The sequence below is a fragment of the Ambystoma mexicanum genome, chromosome 4q, assembly GCF_040938575.1.
Source record: "Ambystoma mexicanum isolate Mex_15411 chromosome 4q, UKY_AmexF1_1, whole genome shotgun sequence".
Lineage (NCBI taxonomy): Eukaryota > Metazoa > Chordata > Amphibia > Caudata > Ambystomatidae > Ambystoma > Ambystoma mexicanum.
The window spans coordinates 195,529,278-195,550,593 of record NC_090928.1 but is presented as its reverse complement, the minus strand read 5'-3'; the positions used below and the strand labels follow the sequence as shown (position 1 = coordinate 195,550,593).

The 21,316-nt window shown below is 48.8% G+C and overlaps 1 protein-coding gene across 2 annotated transcripts in view; it reads left to right on the top strand.

The window, feature by feature from the left end:
• SNX9 (sorting nexin 9) overlaps positions 1-21,316 on the top strand; it is a 1,580,311-nt gene that overhangs the window by 1,459,582 nt on the left and 99,413 nt on the right. For both annotated transcript variants that reach the window (XM_069607724.1, XM_069607723.1), the window contains one exon: positions 9,410-9,501. In XM_069607724.1, the coding sequence (XP_069463825.1) occupies positions 9,410-9,501 (92 nt within the window). The remainder of the gene's footprint in view (positions 1-9,409; positions 9,502-21,316) is intronic.

Below are 21,316 nucleotides of genomic sequence, written 5' to 3'. Positions count from 1 at the left end.
ATCTCCAGGTAGAGGTTGATCCGTATGGAGTCCTCTTCATAGCAGCCTGATAGGGTGATGAGAACCTGGGTATCGTCAGCATAGTTTATGTATGTGACATACAGGTTATCTAGGCGGTCGAAAAATAGCTTTGTGAAGATATTGTATAAGGTCGGCGAGACGCACGAGCCTTGAGGGACACCACAGAGGATGGGGTGTGCTGAAGCACCTGATGAGTAGACTCGGGTGGTTCGGTTGGCGCAGGAGAGTAAGTTGGAGATGTCAGCAATTAAATAATCCCTCCTGTGAGGTGATCTGTAGATGAGGTGGAAGGTGATGGATCCCGTGTGCGATAAAGGGAATCGGCAGGCGAGTGATTCAAAAGAGCTTGTTCTGGGAGAAGGGATGATGGAGCATGGCTAGTCGCTCTTGTGGATGATTGCCACTCCACCTCCTGCCCGTAATGTTCAATGCAGTAGCCTTGAGGTAGGACGACGTTGAAAACGTGGGGAGGATGGGGTAAACCATGTTTTAGTGATGAATAAGGCATCAAGGTTGTTGTTCTAGATGAGGTCCGCGATCTCTGCAGCGTGAGCGACTGCTGATCGAGCACTGATCAAGAAGAGTCGAGTGTGTGGTCCATGGGTGTTGGATGGGGGCAAGGGTGATCTTGATGAGGTTCCTAGGGTAGCTTTCCAGGGCTGCCCAGGGTGCTTGCCCATTTGAACCCTAGTGAGAATGTGGATGGGCTATGATGGGAGAAGACATATGGTGATGTCTTTCTGGCAATTAGCATTAGTAGCAGCTGCTTTGTAGATGAACTGCAGGATAGCAGGTCAGTCCCTTGAGCCCATCAGGCTCAAACAGGCACAAGCAGGTATATTCTGGTTCTAAATCCTCCGTTAAAGATCTCTACATGTACATCAAGAAAGTGTGCATGCCGAGCTTCAATTGAAAAAATAAATTGGATGCGATTGTGCTATTTACTATGTCGGTCAGAAAGCAAGGCCAGTCCACACACTATGGAATGGATATAAATCGAATATTCAAATGCGCAATGGAAAGTTTGCTGTAGCACAACACTTTAAAAGCTCACCAACATCAAATCAATCTGATGAGCTTCTAAATTTTGTAGAAAATTCAACTATCAGTACATGGGCAGAACATTTAACAGAAACTTTTTACTGGGTGGACTGCTTTTAGGCTTCAGAAGCAGAGGCGGTTGAACAAGGACTTCAATATGTTTTGTTTTATTTAGTCCTTATGGGAATTGCCATTTCCAATGTTTTTGGTTTTATTTATTTTTTAACATATGGTTTACTGGATGATAGACGGTGGTCTATGGTGACAAGGTATTACTTTTTGTATTTTGACTCCAATGGAGGCCTGCAACTTGAAAAGAAGAAATGGTGCATTGATGTAGGTTTAACATTGATGATAAACTAATGCACTTGTTTACACACGCTCTGTGTTTGCACTCTTGCAGATCCAGTAGGGACAAAAGCAAGTATTCTTCCGAATCCCAATCTGGTAAGGCGTCTTTTATGTCCAAGTATGTTTCTAGAGAGGCATGGGAGGATTTTACCCAAATGTTGGAGATTTTCTCAAAGGCCTCGACCGGTATGGCTTTGACCTCAAAGCCTATGGCATGGTAGGAGTCTGCCACGCCTGTGTCGGCCATGAGTGACACTCAGGAGGACAGCCATAGACTTGCTACCTCAGAATCCTCCCCTAACCCCAGTATTCAACTGTAAGTCATCTTCAGTGATTGCCACTGAGGCTTTTGCACTGATTACAGTTGACTCTGCTCTACCCTTATCCAGTAGGGTGCAACAGCTTTATAGTTCTGCTCCAGACTCTAGGTCCCAGTGTTTTAGTTGGTACAGGCAATTTTGATGATGGCGGCAGAATCCCCATGGGTTTAGACCCCTTTCATCGATGGACCAGGCTCCCTGATTTCATGGCTGACAAGGTTGATATTTTTTGGAAGTAGAGCTACATGATGCCAGTGGCCTTCATACTTCTCCTGACGTGGAGATGCAACAGGCATCCCGGGCTGGGTACTCCATTGCTCCATATAGGAGAACCTTCAAGTAGGTGGTGGCGGCTTTAGGCCTCTGGGCACCATCTAGGTGCCATTTGTTCATCCCAAACTTTCAGACATTCTAGAAAATTGGCCCCAGCAAAAGACTGTGTTGCCTTTTGGCAAGACTATTGCTAATCTCGCCCTTGCTCTGTGGCAGCCTCCTTGTTCTACCCCTGCCATTGTGCAGGAGCTCACTAAGATATAAGCCAGCACACATTTTTCTCCTGAGACATCCCTCACAGGAGTGTCTCGCAGTCCAGGGTGCTTTGGAAAGAAAATTGAGGTACTTGCTAAAACGGGTTTATTTCAGGGAGCATGACCCTGGAAGTGGCGAGCGCCTCATGCACTTTGGCAAAATATTCACTTGTTCTGCGGACCATCATTTTGGAGGCCTTGGCTCACAGATATCAGAGACTAGTTCTCCAGCATGCTGTCTAGCATGGATTCACATGCTCATAAATATTCCCTGTCAGGCTGCGAATCCTTGGTAAAGGAAAAACAGTTTCACTTTAACTTTAAAACTGTATTTCTCCTCTAAACCAATCGCTGTCCTCTGGGTCATACTGCCCCCATCCAATGACAGTTCTCTCCCTAAGCCCCGCCTCTGGCAGCCATCTTCAGATTTTTACTGCACACTTCAGTGTTGGGAGTCCTCGAGTTGCTCTCCGAGCTATTTTGTCCTTTTTACCAAGTTGTTCCATCAGAGTCCGTGTGCTCCTATCTTCATCGGCCGGCAACAGGGAACCGTTGTCAGTGAAGTTGCGCGCCCCTCAAGGGCGGTTGTTCGTCGAAGTTTCTGGAACGCCGTCTTGGGCCTACTTTACGCCTTCAAGGAACGTCTTAGCGGAGGACAAACATCAGAAGTGTCTGCACTGCCTGCACCCCGACCACAACGATGAAAGTTGCAAGATATACAGGACCTGTCGGTCCGAGGAGCGGTTTCTCTCTGGGAGGAGGTCGAAGACCTTTGAGAACGCCCCATCCGTGGGGTCCAAAAGAAGGTCAACAGCTGCAAGGCCAATTCTGCTGGGTTCACCGCTGATGTGGGTCCCCGGTCGTATAGATCGCCATCTGCCTCATCAGCCAGCCTGCCATCGGGTACCTCCTCAAAGAGGAAGTCCTCCACCTCAGCCAAGTTATGGGACAAATTGGAGAACCAAAGGCCCGAGTAAGAGAAGAAGGCCTCACAGCAGGCTCATCAGGCTCAGCCGAAGACTCTGTCGATCACTGATATCTTCTGGGTAGACCGCTACGGTGGATGGTACCGGCCCGCCGAGGGTGGTTCCTACTGCGTACAGAGTATCCATGCCTCGTAGGCGTGACACGGTCACTGAGGCAGGGGCAAAGACTGCGGGCACCGCTGGGGGAAAGGCACCGGTTCAGCTTCAGGTCCCGGTACACGGCCCTCAGGAGGGAAAAGGGGGAGGGGCGAGGAGGCCCCAAAGCAGGCCTGCAAGGTCTATGCTCAGCCAATGGACATCTCATCCACGGATGACGATGACCAAGCATCCGTCCATACAGTTCACGAGGAGGACAATGGTGTGCAGGGCGTAGCACTCCATCGTTCTCTCCACAGCCTAGGGACATATCCATGGACATCCTGTCAACTCTCCACACCCTAGTGACAGAGATCCAGCAAAGGTAGCCTCCGGCACCTGTTGTACCGCAGGCCCCTGACCAGCCTCCACGTAAGGAGAGGAAGCGTCATCTTTCGCCGCTGCAGCGGCCTCCTCCACCACTTCGGGACCCGACTCCAGTTGCGGACACGGATACGCACAATGACACTGGTACAGAGACGACCACGGAAACTGACGAAGATGAGGACTTTGTCCCCGCAGGCGACAAATCATCCCACCTGGACGCCCCTCATAGAGGATCTCCACCAGACTGGTGGGATCAGTCAACTCGATGATCCCCAGGGCCTCTGAGCTGTTCCAGCTGGTGCCTGAGGAACTCAAGAAGGAGGAGGCCCAGCACCTCAGAGGGCCGGGCTCCTGGGTATCAAGCAGCTTGTGAGGACCGCTGCTTTGAGCGCTTACTCCTCCTCATGCGTTCCCCTCAGATGAAGGGGCTCCTGAAGAACATTGTGAAGGTCATCCTACAGATGGCACTGCCTCGGCCCCCTCCTCTGGGTACACCTCCTGTTCTCCTGCAATCCCAGTGCGGACCCCTCCTCCAGTCCAGGCCCCCCCAGCTGTTCTGACCCCCCCCCACCTCCTCCTGTACCACCAACTCCTTCCCCTCAACAGCCGTTGGACCTGTCTGCGGCTCCGGACCTGTGGGGGGGACTCTGCCGGCACCTGTGTCCCAGGGCCCGCATTCCTTTTGGTCTGTAAAAAGAGGCGGGAGGGGGGGGTGATGATGACATCCAGGACAATGAACCTCGGCATCCAGTAAGGCCTTTCATAACCACCTTCAGGACCTGGCAGTGTTTTTGGGGGTCCTTCTTCTAGAGGAAGCCCAGAGGATTTGGGAGTGCTAGCGCAGGTTTTAGGCAAACGCACCACGATCCGGTCTGGCATTCCCTTACAGAAGAATGTCCTGCAGGTGGCACAGAAGGTCTGGGAGAAGCCCAGGGCTAACGCCCAGATGAACAGGGAGTGGGAAAGCAGGTTTAGGCTGATGGGACGGGGAGCAAGTCCTTCCTGCCTCCCACCGGGCGCCCTATTCCTCTGTGATGGCTGCAGCCTTGTTGTAGTCTAAACCATCGTCTTCCTCCATGGGAGCTGCTTCCAGTTGCCTCTCCAAGGAGGGCAAGGTCCTTGATTCCTTGGGAAAGCACTGTAACTCCATCTCAGGGCTCCATCTGTGGCAGGTCAATGCAGATGCACTCTTGGCTGTGGCTAACCAGAAGCTGTGGCAGGAGCTTGGGGAATTTCTGCCCAACCTCCCTTTGGACAAGTAAGCCGCCTTCAAAGCCGGTCTGCGGATGCCTGGGCCATTGCGCAGGACCTCATGGAATCTTTGGTCGGCCACATTGATACACCCAGCAGAGGGCTGTGCCTGGGGGTCAAGATGAGAAGGATGGTGTGGATGCATGCCACAAAGTTTTCATCTGATGTGCAGGAGCGAATCCTGGATCTGCCCTTTGAGTGCGTGTACCTGTTTCATTCGTCCTCCAATGACAAATTAATGAAGAAGAAAACCTCCTCTCAAACCGCCAATTCCTTGGCCATCCTGACAAAACCAGGTCTGAAATCCTTCCCTCAATCCCAGGGTAGGACCGAGTTAAAACCCTGCACGTTCTCTGGCTTCAAGGGGTTCCGAGACCACGGTACACAGAGGCCTGACAGGTTGGCCATTGACAACAGGAGGAAGCAGCAGAGGATGTCGTGTAGGTTTTTCCGCTCCCCCTACTCTCTCTCTGCCTCTGACACCAAAAAGCAGTGACGTCAAGGTCGGGGAACACAGCTCGCTGTGGGAGCGGGGGGGCATTTGGCTCTGCTCCAGGACACCTGTAAGCGTCTTTTCAGCAACCCCTGGATCCTATCCGTAGTCTCCACAAGCTTCAGTCTTCCTCTTCCGTTGCCTATACCATCCTCTCCTCGTCGTCAAATCGGGTCCCTGGCTCTTTAAAGGGAGGTTCTTTCGCTCTTGGAGATGCAGGTGATAGAACCGATTCCTCTTGTTGACAGGGGCTTTGGTCACTATTCCAGGATTTTTGCAGTACCCAAGAACCAGGCTGGCCTGAGGGTAGCACAAGACTTGTCATTTCTAAATCCGTCTTTACTGCTGGAACGCTACAAGATGATTACTCCTGCTTACATAGCCGAGTCTCTGTGAGCAGGGGACTGTATTGGATATGTTCCCTGGACCTCAAGGATGCATACCTGCATATACCCATATATCAACCGCATCAGATGTTTTTTGCGGTTCACAATGATGTAGTACTACTTTCAGTACAGAGTGCTGCCCCTCGGCCTGAACTCGGCCCCTCTTGTCTACACGAAGATGAATGAATGCAGTGGTGGATCTTTCAACAAATTGCAGTTATTCCTGTCTCAGGAACTGGTATTCCTAGGGGTGCGTTGGAACACTTCCGTTCAGCGGGTGTTTCCCCACGCCCAAGAGGCTTATATTATGTCCCTCGGCAAGGCGGTGGGACACTTCCAGCCCAACTCGACCACCTCGGCAAGGTGGTTCTACCACATTTTGGGCCTGATGGCCTTCTGCATGCTCACTGTACACCACGCCCGTCTCAGGATGAGGCGCCTCCAGATCCACCTGGCAGCCAATCGGGATCAGAAGATGGGGACTCAATCAGACAGGATACCTATACCGGCGGTCCTTCTGCCCGATCTTCACTGGAGGCTTATGGCTGGCAATGTTTCAGTGGAAGACCCCTTCACCTGACCGGAGCCAACCCTGATGGGAACTACAAACTCCTCTTTTAGGCTGGGGGACTATTCTGAAGGTCTATGCAATTCATGGAGCATGGTCCAGGATGGAAGCCCTCCTACGTATGAATCTGCTTGAGCTAAGGGCAGGGGACTTGGCCCTCAAGGCATTTTTGTGCCTAATCAGGGACAAGATGGTTCTGTTCAGGATGGACAATTCTACTACAATGTTTTACTGGAACAAGCAGGGAGGCACTCGTCTCTGCCCCCCTCCCAAACCCCATTCCTCTGCATCGAGGCGGTTTTGATCTGGGAATGGGCCCTTACAGAGGGGATTTGGACTTCAACAGTCCATCTGCCGGGGGACAGTAATGCAGAAGCGGATCAGCTGAGTCGCTTGGGGTTCACCACCTACAAGTTGGAGTTGCACAACGACTTCCTTGTTGCCCCCGCTCCAGCTTTATGGGTTTCGCTGACTTGGATTTTTTTGAATCCCCGCTGAATGCCAAGGTCCCCCGGTTTGCCTCATTAGGAGGTCGAGGTCGGGGTCGGGGGTGGCTGGGAGACGCCTTCTAGATCTGATGGCACAGCCGCAGGTGTAATGCGTTCCCGCCCATCCGTCGTACCCTCTGCAAGTTTCAGACCTCCGTTCGCTGCAGCCTCATCCTGGTTGCCCCCCACTGGCCTTCGAGACCCTGGTTTTCAGATCTGCTGCAGTTTTGCTTCCGGGGTCCTGTCCATTTTCCAATCCCCAGCAGTGGGTGCCTGACACAGCACGGCGGGGCATTGGAACATCCGGACCCGGACAAACTGGCCCTGGCGGCTTGGTTCCTGATCAGCTGAGACTTCAGCTTGCTCAATTTTCAGATGACAACACAGGACATCATTCAGCAGGCCAGGAGGCCTTCGACTCGGTCCCAGTTCTGCCATTGGCCTGGATCCTGTTGCCTGTCCACTGGATGATGTACTGGCTTATTCAGCACACCTGGCTCGCTCTGGAGTTCAGGTGGATACTTGCTGCACGTATTTGGCGGCCATTGGAGCTTACAAGTATTCCTCAATGCATGTTTTTTCGGCAGCCAACTTGGTGGCTAAGGCCCACCTTAAGGGGTTGTCTTTGCTTTTTCCTGTGGTGCATAGGCCACATCTGGTCTGGGACCTCAATGTGGTTCTTGCAGCTTTGCAATGCAAACCTTTCAAGCCGAAGGCCTCTGTGGACATCCACTTGGTGACTCTAAAAACGGTTTTATTGGTGGCTCTCACCTCTGTGCGCAGTGTTAGTGAGCTGCAGGCGTTGTCTTCGTGTGAGCCCTTGACCACGTTTCACAATGACAAGGCCATTTTGCGCACTCACCCAAACTTCTTGTCCAGGGTTGGTCTCTCCATTCCATCTGAATCAGGAGATCTACCTGCCGGTGTACTTCCCAAACCCACAGTCGGAGGCAGACAGGGCCCTACCTTCCTTGGACCTCAAGAGGATTCTCAAGTTTTATCTCTCTCAGATGAAATCCTTCAGGAAGTCTGAGGCATTGTTTGTGACTTTCGGAGGCTCCTCTCCTGGCTCTCAGGCTTCCATCGCCCATTGGTTGGCTCAGGCAATTTCAGAGGCATACACGGCCAAAGGCAAACCTGTTCCTGAGGGGATTCATGCCCATGCGGTCAGAGCTAAGGCCACGATGTCGCATTTCAGAGACATGCTTCTTGGGATGTCATCAGCAAGGCGGCTACTTGGGCCATGCCATCTGCCTTCTGTAGGCACTATTCGCTGGACACCAACTCCAGGCGCGATGCAGAATTTGGTCAGGCGGTTCTGAAGAACCTTTTCGCTTCATCCTAGAAATGAGGCAGGTTGTCACAGCTCCACCCTATGTTCCTGTTCGGTGGAATCACCCACAAGGATGGAGGAAAGGGAATGGGGTCACCCACAATGATGGAGGAAAGGGGACGCGACGTATGAGTAATTAAAGTTACTCACTGTAGTGACTACAGTACTCCTAGTCCCCTTTCCTCCTTACTTCCCACCCACCTTCCCTCGCTAGTATGCCAAGGGCTGAAATGTACTAAAAGTGGGCAGGTATTTAAGCATCCAATATGTTCAAAGGGGACTGAGGTGCCGGAGGGTGGGCCCTGGGCGGGGTGTTCCCACGCCGAGGCCGCGCCCAAGCGTGCCATACTAACTTTAAAGGGGAAGCTCCATTTTTCGCTGGCAACGGTTCTGGTACTGTTCCCATGTTGCCATGTTGCCCACAAGAATGGTGGAAAGAGGACTATGAGTACTCCAGTCACTACGGTGAGTAACTTTAATTTAGTGATCAAATTCTGAATATTTTGCATATGTCTTTTGGTGAACGGGGTGCAGAAAGTCACTACTTTAAACTGGGTTGGTCAAGCCAAATGTCTGTTTACTCATAATGAAATTGTGGGGTAGGTAAGAAACTTAGGAATGCTGGATACATTAATGCAGTTTCTGTAAGCATTTTATGGCGCACGCGTATCTCAGCACTTGCGCCAAAAAAGAAAGCTGCCAATTCACAAAGAGCATTTGAAAGAGCCATCATAGATGCACATAATTAAATCACCTTGTTAGCCCCCTTTGTGCAATAGTGTCAGGAACATGCTCGAAGACTAATGTATGAAAAGGGGCTGTCCAGCACATTATTTGCACTGCTGACAGTCCCCTAGAAATGCGCAGGTCATCTTTATGAATGGGGTGACCTGCATATTTCCTTAAGTGCTGCATATTAAAAGAAATGCATCTTCTGCACTTTATTTTTCTTGTTGTACTTTTGGAGAATCGCCCCCACTTCATGTAAAATAGTGTTTAACGTGCACACAAAAAATGTTTTACACTTTGGGTAAATACAGTATCTATGGAAAACAAAGTGTTGGGTTAGTAATATTTACCAGGCGGATCTATTAATGTAAATGTCTTATATAGATTAATTTTGTTTAAAATGTCTGACGAGCCTTTTATAAATGTATTTACATTAATTTAATTTGGTTGTAGCGGAAATGAATCACTTCCACAGTAACCGGATATATGATTACAACAGTGTAATTCGTTTGTATCTGGAACAACAAGTGCAATTTTATGAGACGGTAAGTAGCATTTTATTCCGTTTTTAACATCATGCAATACTGTAACATCAAACATGCAGTAACACTTGGCCATATTACTGTCTGAATTTTAATAATTGTGTGTACAGTGATCTATGAATGACATTGTGTGGGTGAAAGGGGGAGACAGGAAGGGGAAGCACTAAATGACCTGCAAGGGCCGAATTGCAGAAGGAGCTGTTCTAAAATTCCAGTGGACCCGAAAAGTGGGGGGTTTTAGTCCCTGGTAAGTAAGCTGGATTACAGCTCCACCATCCCTGTTAGAAAACAAGGTGGGTGGGCGAAAATAAACAAAGGGTGAAAAGGGTAAGCCCCAACCAAACCCTCTCTGACATCCGTTTCTATTTAAACTTTCAGCCTTTGGACCTTTTCTTGTTTTACATTTTTGCACATGTCCAATCCGAACACATGACTATTGAAATCCTGAAAGAAAGGCAGTAGACAAATGTCTGTCAGCCGCCACCTAGAATGCAGGTGGTGTTTATGGTATGACCATGACTATTTCTCAGATTTGTGCCTCAGCATGCACAGGATGGCGATCAGCCAGTGGAAGGTTAAAGTGTCTGTGGTACCTATATAATGAAACTGGACATTCTGCTCTCCATTAACGTGCTGGCATAAAGAGTCCTAGCACGTCCAATCTTCAATGAGCCAGGGATCTGCATATGGAGTTGCCACAGTGCTGGGATGGGGTTGAGCATGAGCACTGTTATGGCTCCATTGTATGCTATAAGAAAATAAAGTACAAACCATCTCAATGTACGTCCTGTGGCTCCTCCAAGTGCTACCCTGACTGGGGCTTGGATTGACACCATACTAAGTCAACAGGAAAGGGAGCCTTTTCTCATTCCTCAGAAGAGCAGGTCCCATTGTTGAATCTGCAATACCACTTCTTCTGTACTGTGGCCGGTGCAAGCATCCCTGCAAAGTTTGAGTCTTTCAGGATACAGATGTAATATATATATTAATTAAATTGCACCAGCAGGCCCCAGTCACTCTTTTGGTGGAGGCTGCCTAAATGGTGGAATCCACAGAATTTGGTCTGTAGACCAGGGGGGTCATTACGAGCTTGAAAGTAGCCATGGCGCTTTTAGCGCCATGGCTGCCTCCAAACCTGGTCCGGTCTGGCAGAATGGGGACTTACTGGGTCATTCCGACCTTGGAGGACCCGGTAAATCCCCATTCTGTAGACCATTCCCCATTCCCATTTGAGCCCCCATAGGGCTCAATGGGAATGGGGAAGTTGCTAATTACGGGCCCGCTATTTGCGGGCCCGTGATTAGCACCGTGGTCCCTTAGCGGGACCCGCTAAGGACGTGTGGTCTGGCCACACGTCCTTTGCGGGATGTCCTTAGCGGGTCCCGCTAAGGGACCTCGGAATTGGGCGGTAAGGATTTACCGGAACCGGCTTCCTTACCGGTGCCCGTTAACCCTTACCGCCCAACTCAGAATGAGGCCCCATGTCAGAACTGGATTGTAAGCTGCTGGAAGCCACAGCGCTTTTGCATGTGAAGCTGATGTAGATGGCTAATGTTGTGTGCTGACACAAGAAGAAGGGACAGAAGACGCAAGAGACAATGGAACAGTGAGTTGGCTTCATTAGCCTAGTAGGTAAGTGGAAAGCCATAGTGCCCTCCTCCAGCCTGCACTGCTACCCGTCAACTGCTGATTGCCTCCCTCACTGTGTTAACCGGCCACAGTGCACCTCTATATAATGCAAGCGCTCAGCATGGCATGGGAGGCAGCATGCAGCGGGCAGAACAGTGATGCAGGACTGGTGCGTGGCTAAGCTCCTGCTACACACCTTCTCCCTTCTACAAAACATTCAGCACCAAGGTCTTTGAGCTTGGACGGAGTCTAACGCAACCGAGTCATGCATCCTCCATTTTCTGTTCACCCAGCTTGCTCTCGCCTTCTCTCACAAACTTTAGATCTACCAGGTTAACTTTCCATTGCCTTTTTACTTGGGTATCCAGATAGTATATATTATTGCCTTGATAATTCTGAATATGATCCAATAGGTTTGTCCAAATTGCTTCTCCTCTCTCTTAGTCACTGGCTCTCTAGTATTCCTCAAAGTGTCTCTTGTAGGCACAATCGTATCCTCAAACAGCTCTTCTCAACCGCTCTTTTCTCTTTGTCTGTTGTTTAGTTGCTAGTTTAGTCCCCGGGGATCTGTCATCCAGGTGACCAGTGCGGGAGGATCACCTGGATGGGGGGGTTCTTTGGGGAGAGGAAGTGGGACACCAGACGGTGAGACATGGTATCCCCTTCCCTATAACACCTTTATCCCACCACGTAGGATGCTTAGGGATTGAAACTCTGCCCCCCCCCCCCCACCCCCTCCCCCTCCCCCTTCTGACACAAACACTTTCTCACAGAAAACTCACTGTGAGGGAAAACGGACTAACACCCGAGCCGTATACCTGACATGCCCCTACACGATGGTCAGGAGGGTCAAACAATTACTGATCATTCCACACACCTGATTTCCATCACACTTCCCCACACGGATAAAAGGCGGAGCATGAGAGCACACTCTGAGTGAGGCAAAGCACACATAGAAGCAGCAGTTCCAAGATGGCAGTTTAATACAAGGCAAAAGACGGCAAGTCCTAAAAGGAATATAAAGGATGAGCCCTTGACCTTTTTTTCACCGAAAGACCATGGGCCTCATTACACGGTAGGCGGTAAAAATCGGAATTTTACGGCATGGCGCCATTAGCGTGTCCGCCCTCGCAAGAGGCCGCTAATAGCGTCCCATCACGAGTACACAGACACGAGCATAGCGCCATGCCGTAAATGACCGTTCTGCCCTGCCGCTAAATACCCCATAAAGCCCCTTACCGGCGCCCGCAAAACCGCCGATAGCGCCTCCGCCCTCCCGCTACCCGTAAATAGCGGACACCGGAAATTACGTCGTCGCACAGGAACGGGAAAGAGCACAGCGGCCATCTTCAAAAACACAATCCATTGCCATCCTCTGCATCCAGGACATATATCCAGGCAACTCCGACCAGGAACCATACCGGGTAGCTCGAGGATGCCGAAGGCGCTTAAAAAACTGCTGATCGCCAGCGCAAAGAAAAGTTCACTAATGCGGAACTAATGATGCTGACCACCACACTTGCTGCAAATGCAGGAGTAGTATTTGTGAACGATATGCGGCGGGAGGCCCTCCTTAAGAAGAAGGCCATCTGGGCCGAAGTCGCGCTAAAAGTCAGTGCGGTGGGCACCACCACCCGGAGTGTCAGGGAATGCCGCAAAAGGTGGGACGACCTCCGGGTGCGTGTGCGCAACATTTTATCTGTGAACCGCAACATGGCAATGGCCACAGGAGGTGGCGCAGAGTCCCCCTTGAAGATGGAGTGGGAGGAGATATGTGCCTCCACAATAGGAGTCGAGTCGATAGAGGGGGTCGGCGATATGGAGCATGGCGTGGCCGTTTCATCGGATGGAGGTGAGTGTATGCACCCAAAAATGCGCAGTGAAGGGTGAGGGGGTCCCACAATCATGTGTCCATATGAATGCCGTGGATCCAGCCACAAACAGACATGCATGCATCATCACATACCCACCAACACAGGGCCAATCATGCATGAGCCAGCCAACATCCCCATTCCATGCCTCCACAATGATGACCCCAAAATGCATCAAACTGCATGACGTATACATCTGCCATAATGCAGGTAGACCCATAGATGATGATTTACCCTTCTTATCACCCCTGCAGGATCACACACGGAAAATGAGGAGCCACGCACGTCAGCACCCACTCCCACACCCATGAAAAAAGCCAGGAGGGATGCCACCGGGGACCACGCAACATCCTCTAGGGGACCCAAGAGTAGTGACCGGGACAAAGGCAGCAGGAGCAGCAGTGCCACGCAGCCAGAGGCCATGCCTGCCGCTGTTGTGGTAACCACGGGAGTGTGTCTCCCATCAATTGAAGGCAGCATGGAGGGAGTGCACTCTGCTGCCACCAGCCCTACGGGTGAGGCAGCAGCCACTGGGCCACTTTCCGATGCGGAGGAAGCACTGGTGAATGAGGATCTGAGTCAGAGATCCATCCCCACACGCCACTTACTCGCATCCCCAATGTTTTCACCAGGTCCATTCAGCCAAGGCGGATCGCCCGCCCACACACATGATGTGTCATGGAGCCCCCTGGAACCTACGCCTGATGCCAGTGCTATTGATCCAGGCGCATCAGCCATTCCACCGGCAGACAACGAGGAACTTGACCTATCAGCCATCTACCAGAGGCAGACCGAAATGGCTGGTCTGGTAGGTCAACATGTGGCAGAGACAGGGCACCTGAGGGAGGACATTGGTGCATTCGCACGCCAGACGAGGGAGGCCATGGAGGCATGCACCAACCGCATATGCAATGAGATGGGGCAACTCAGGCAGGCCATGATCCGCATTGCGGAGGCGATTGAGCGCAGATGTCCACTCCCTACCCAGGAGGAAACAGGCCCAGCCTCCTCTGGGAGTTCGTGGCAGACAAGCCCCCTACGCCGCTCTATGCGCAACCTCAGGCGCACACCATCGCAAACGCCCGAAGAAGGAGCGAACAAATAGGGCCAACAAGGAATATCAGCCACATTTAGGGAAGGACATGTTCACGCCTTGGAACTCACGTGGGAGTGTTGTGGGGGGAGGGGGGGAGGGTGTATTCGGGGGTGGAGGGGGGGTGTATTCGGGGGTGTTGTGGGGGAGGTGGGGAGGGTGTTTGCACAGTTGGGGTTATGCACTTACTGTACACGTTATGTTCAAAATACACTCTTCTGCAGTTGAAAAACAGGCATGGTCTCCATCATTGTGTATGTGTGATTTTCTTTGGGAGAGGGCCCTTTGTGGGCCTCAAGACGGCCACAAGGGCAACAATGCACGTCTCTCCATGCATGATATTCCACCTTTGTTCCTGATGCTATTCCTGATTCCGATGCTGACGCGGATCCTGTCCCGCCATGCCATCGCCTCTTGCATGTCCGGGCTGGGCATTTCGACAATACTCATCCACATCCACATCATGCTCATCTGGTGTTTGCATGGTGCCATGGGCACATTCTATCAGATGCACATTTAGTTATGCCTTACACATACCATGGTCATCTTCGCCTTGATTCCGTGGGTTTGTTGGCTGCCCTTGTGGTGTTTCTGGGTGCCCCGGTGGTGCTTGCTGCGCAGGTCTCGGCCTCCTCCTCCTACTCCTACTCCTACGTCTCTTCGGTGCTGCCTGTTGTTGTTGGTGCTGCACTGCAGTCATGTACGCAGGCCTATGTCATGCTGCTGGTGTTGGGACCATCTTGCTGTGGGAAGGGGTGTGGGAAGGGGTGTGGTGTGCTCTTTAGTGCTGGCTGTCTCCATTGACTCCACCTGTGCTGGTTGTGTCCACCTGGGGCAGATGGGCAGATGGGAACACTGCTCAGGACTCTTAACGTGTGGTTTTCGATGCTGTTATTAGCGCCATGCCGGTACATGCTTTTTGGGTCTTTGGGATGCCGGTATTGCGGTGTACGCATGGGTTGTGATTGCGTGCTATTTGCGCCATGGCGCTGTTTACGGTGTGGGGGTCGCGCGCAAGCGGCCACGCCGCTATTGGTGGCGCCGTACTTTACGGGTCCACTAATAGCGGTGGGTCCGGGTCGTGATCGGCTTGGGAAAATACTGTTACCGGTATTTCGTTACCGGTAACGGTATTCCCTTACCGCCTACCATGTAATGAGGCCCCATAACTTTTATGAGCCTTCAAGAATAGAAAACGAAAGACCTGCAATCAAAGCTGAAGAGTCCTGCATTGTGTGTGGCAGGTACCCGGGGCTCACCCGCGTCGATAGTCAAGGCGGGGAGATGCAGTTACCGCCATGGGTCCTCGAACAAAGAAAAGCCAGGGGAGGCAGCACAGCCGGTGAGTTGGGGAGACTGATACCAACCCGGCTATCTCGAAATCAAAGTACAATCGTCAACATTGTATGAAGGCATTTGCAGAGGAAAGTGCATGAGGCGTGTGTGGAAAGTGATGCGAACATAATGAATGCACTAAATGAGTGACTGAACTTTGAAACAAAGTTAGATACTGTAAAAAGAGTGGTCCGGCACCACGTGGGTGCTCATTCAAAAGTCTCTGTTCGGTATCCAAACCCAAAGGGGACAAGTGTAAAGAGAAGGAATTGTAACATCAAAGGGGTCCTTCAACGTGTCAAGCTAAACCCTGTGCACATTCAAAAGTCTTTTATACTTGATTGAAATTGGTCCGAGCCTGGCTGAGGGACACTAATTGTGTTTTAAAAAGGCGATCTGAGCCTGGCTGAGGGGGATCCGGGGTGAACAATGAGTCACCCAAAATAATATCCTGCAAACATTGTGCTAAAGAGATCTGAGCCCGACTGAGGAGGATCCGGGTGAATAGTGAATCACCTAAAGTGAATACTTGTAGAAATCCAAAGAGGAAAAGAACTTATTGTTTTTGTTTGGTTGCATCAGGCCCTCTGAATGAAGAGACTTTGAGGAGTAAAGTATACAGAAGGTCCCAATGTTATGATTGAACTGTATCCTTGTGCTAAAGAGGCCAGAGACTGCGCTACGCTTGAGTGAACCGCCTTGTCCAGTGCAAAAAACATGGCCTGAACATCCTGACATATCATTTTGAACACTTCTTTCTTTTTCTAACATTATCACCCACGCTGTTTGCATTTAGAGGTAAGGATTGGCAATAGGTTTTTTAGTATAGGCATTTTTATTTTGACCAGACACCACTAGGACTGCGTTATTATTATTTGATGGTTACAGCTTGCTCCCATCTGTAGATGTAGGTTTAGATAGGCGTTTATCATACCATTGTTGAAGTTCAATAAACACCCTTGAACTGTGGTCACTTGTGTCTGTCTTACTGTTGGTACCATGCCTTTCTTACACCATGTTCCACTCTACTTCACCAATTGCCTCTTGCTCCACTTTCTTCTATCATTCAGTAACACAACCGTCCCATGATTTTGTCTGTACTCTTAGGGGACTACAATAAAGCAACTAATTTTACTCTTAGCCTTGAATTCTTTACACAAACTTTGTCACCCACCCCAAACAGTTCCACACGAACACGCTTACACTCGTCAAACCAACTTTTATACTTTGCTTGACACTCCTCAGCCCTTCTAATTAATTCACTTCTGTTCACCTTTACTGGTCCCGAATTTCCTAGCCACTCCGGCGCCTACTCGCATACATGGCTTCTAACACTCAAGGCTGTAAACCGGGGTGTTACCAGTGCTGGAAGGTGGAGTTGTCCGATAAGCCCAAATCATATCTCAATAGTGTTTCTACTTCTATATTTGACATGAGTGCTAGCTGAAGGGTTCCCTTAATAATTCTGTTAAACCTCTCAACCATATAAAACTAGAAGGATCCTAACATGGATACAAGCTAGAATACTATAAATTATTCATGTGCGAGATATCCAATATCTGCAACTACTTAGCAGTCTCTCACTATGGGTGTCTGAATATGTTTTTATTCCTTTAATCAACAGACACATTCACGGTGTTGGGCATGTATACCCATAAAACAGATCTTGCAACAAGAAAATCAAACAATTTGTGCCGTATCACCATTATACATTTCTGAAAAAATACTTTACAAAGACACTTCATATGTTCCATCAAACAAAACTAATACCTGTGTATGTAATCCAATTAATGTATGCATGCAATTTACTGATGCATGCAGGATCAATTGCATGTTGTATACAGAAAGTGTAAAATATATACAGTACAAGACAATCTTTAAAATCTAATAACAGCTTAAGTGCAAACAATATAATGTGCAAAATCGCAGTCTCCTAGCAGCAAACTTGATTTCCTACAAAGTGTCATAGTGTGCAAATGCATATTGTTTATAAATCATCATAATTCATTGACACACGTACACAAATTAAATTGTGAACAGTTCATCATTATTGTGTGTGCATTTCTGTAATCCTGTAAAACCATTGCCTATAGCATTGCACTTTACTGATATTCACAGAGACTATGCATTCTATTACAGACTTTGGCCAGGGACCTATCCGTAGTCTCAGACGATGCAAGGCTGTCGTCTCATGATGCACTCCAAATTTAATGAAAAGGACTGGCACCACATTTGACTGAAATTTCACCCCTTTATCTGTCAATAATACAGAAGGAAATTATTCCTGTCTAAAAACTTTGTCCAAAGAATTAATGGACCTGACCGTTATGTCTTCCTACCACCCTATTGTGAGGAGCCAGGATTGAGACGCGGACACAGTGAGCTCATAGCTTTGGCTATAAACTTTTATTCAAAATAAGAGGTGTTGTTAAATGCCTCGCAACCCTTATTCTAGGAGGTGCTTCCTTTCCTCGACCAAAACTAAGGGACTGTCCAATGTCCAGATGTCCAAAGCAAACATGTCCTATGTCCGAAATAATATTCTGGTCCGCAAATTCTAAAAGTAAATCCAATGTGAAAAGGGTAATGTCTTTGACCTTGAAAGTGCCAAAACTGTTCACTCTCAAAAGAAAGATGTAACTCCAACACAAAGGTACCCAATGGGTAAAGTTCACAGTTCCAGGGGATGGCTCCCTTCCCCTGGATTTCTCTTCAATGCACTTTAAAGTCTTAAGGATTTGAGTCTTCCTTAGAGTTCTCTGGTCAACAAAATCACTTGTATCTATGCAAAACAACTTCAATGCAAGTCTCAACTTTGTAGGATACCTGGTATACTCCCCAGCTAGGTTTTTCACCACTTTAATGTCACTTCAATCATAAGCTTGGTTTTAACTGGTGTACTTTCCTGCCAGGACTTCCACATATAATTCCCTTTACACACTTGCCAACTTGACTTTGCCTGGTGTACGCTCCTGCCAGGGCTTTCTCATTTGATCCACTTTATACACTTGCAGACTTGTATGTATCTTACATTCATTCTCTTATTTCCCCTTTTAAAATGTTGGGTCTCATATTCCCTTTTATGCGCTTCCTTTATCTTTATTTGTCCTTTGTAAGGTTGTCAAAGTGCCCGGTGTCCCAGCTTCCCTCCTAATGACCTACCGCCTTCTGTGGCGACTTTGGTGAGGTTGCTGAAGCACCCCAGTGTCCCAGATTCCCTACTGAGGACCCACCGGCCTTCTGTGGCATCCTTTGGTTCTCCAGCGGTGAACATGAAGTGGCTCTTCAGTGTCCTGACCCCACTTCCCACACTCACCGAATTAGCTTGTCAGCTCTCGCATCCTTCGCAGTTCGTGCCTGCTGTGTGCTTCTCTGTGTTTGGAGTGTGTGCATACTGCTCTCGGTTCCCGCCAACACCAGGAGGATTTCCCCTCTCTTCCTCTCATAGCTTCTACGCGGCGGACCGGCTCCTGCATTCTTATTTCTCTGGCTTTCCCCTTGAGCCAGTTATCACCCTGGTCTTCCTTGCAGCACAGCAGTCACTCGGTCAGAACCAGGAGGGCAAGGTTTCACCAGGCAGCATTTCATTTCTGACAGCTGGTTCAGGTTTTTAAAGATCCCGGCACCTATTATGCACTCACAACCACTAGAGTGCATCTTATGCTTCTTGCCTTTACTGATCCACATTACACAATTCAGCTTTCACGTCGCAGTACTTTCACATGCATGGAAATGGTAGTCAGTTCTTGGAAATCTATGTATAGAACATTGGAAGGTATTCTCAGTGGCTTCCATTGGTGGTTGAAGGGAGCCATGACAATATGCTATTAAGGCATAGGCAATGGAAGGAGTATCCTTAAAAGGAAAAGGGGATACCATGTCTCATCTGATGATGTATCACCCCTTTGAGGTTTACCTCAACCCATGAGGTCCTCCCTCATATAGCCACTCCCTGGGTCAGGATCAGGTAGGGGGGTTGCTGGCCACATGTGCAGAGGCTACCGCTGGGAAAGGAGCGATGATATCATCAGACGAACAGAAATCTTTTCCCTTGATGGCATCTAGGCAAAGGTCCAACTATATCTAGAGCTAACTTCTCACAGGGCTGTGTGGGTATCTTCACTGAACATAAAGGAGGTTCTACTGCCATGTGTGATTTGTCACTTGCTTCACATGGAATACAGTGGGCTATCATGTGCTCTACTTCTGCATCCATATTGGGCAACCAAACATTCTCTGACCTTCCTCTTTGTCCTATTCCTTCCTAAATGATCCTTATGAGCAATGTCCAATATCGCAGCTCTTACTCCCTTAGGTGGCCGATCCTTTTGCCTCTTCACAAAACATCACACTCTGCCCACAACTTATTATGAACCTGGTCAAATTGTGCACTCCCCCAGATGAACTTCTGTGCCAACCTTCCTCAAGTAACCAACATACCCTCACTAATTCCAAATCGGCCACATTTTCTTCCTGACATTTTGGTAAGTTCAGGGCATCATCATGTGTCAAATGTGCTGTAAATAACCATTCTTCCACAGGTAACATTTCACTATCGTTCACAGGGAGTCACAACAAACAATCTGCACTACATTTCCAGGGCCAGGAGTATATAGGATTGTGAAATGATAGTCCTGCAATGCAAATGCCCAGTGATTTATCCTAGGAGATGTTCACATGTTCTTCCCCATCAGTGCATGAACTAAAGGTTTATGGTCTGTCTTCAAAATAAATGGAGTGCCCCGCAGAAAAAATGTACAATGTTCCACAACTCAATAACATGCCCGAGATTCTCTCTCAATAGTGAAGTCATTGTTTTCCACTCCTTGCAATGACCTGGAAGCAAATGCTATTACTACCTCTTAACTATCCTTCACTTGAGTGAGGGTTGCCCCCAATCCTACACCACTAGCATCAGTTGTCAAAATAGTGTTACTTAAGGGACTAGACATGGTCAGCCTCGGAGCCTTCACAATATATCTCTTTATCTGTGCAAAAATACGATTGTGTTTCAGTCCATACAAAAATGACATTCTTCCTCAACAATTCCATCAGAGGGGTGCACAAAGTTGCAAAATTGTCAATAAACTTTGAGTAATACTCAGCGAGACCCAAAGGGGTGTCTTTGTTATATGGTGTGGGTGCTTTTAATACAGCATCTACTAAGCTAGCCTTCGTCATGAGGCCTTGATCATTGATTACCTAAGTACAACACTTCTCTAACTTTACATTTTCATTTATCTTTCCTTATTGTGAGCCCCTCTTTTCTGACGAACTGTAGGACTTGTCTCGGACACAGTTCATGATGCTGGGAAACATCAGTGAATATTAAAATATCATCCGGAAAGCATTTCACATTTGGAATCTTACCAAAAATGTCCTCCTTATTCTCTGAAAGACAGCTGCCGCTGAGGCAAGACCAAAGGGCATTCTCATTAACCTACATGCCACAAATGACATCAGGAGTCTAGAGTCAGGATGCAATATGATTTGGTGGTATGCATTTGACAAATCAATAGGTGTAAAATATTTCGCTCCATGCAAAGGGATATCATTTCCTGCACTTTAGGAAGTGGCTGACGATCCACTCATCTGTTAAGAGATCTTAAGTCTACACACATCCTAATCGCTCCTTCTGTTTTCTTTGCCCTTACCACCGGGGACACCCACTCTGCAGCCTCTATTGGTTCAATAATTTCGTTGTTACACAGTTTGCCTAATTAATTTTTCAGTTGTTCTCTTAGGGCACAGGCCTCAATTTGTGTGATACTGGCTTTGCTACCCTCTTCAGTATTATTGAGTACTTAAGGTGTATCGTACATCCTACCTTATTCTGAAAGAAATCTCTAAATCCATCCCAAATATCACTTTAAACTAACATGAACAGGTT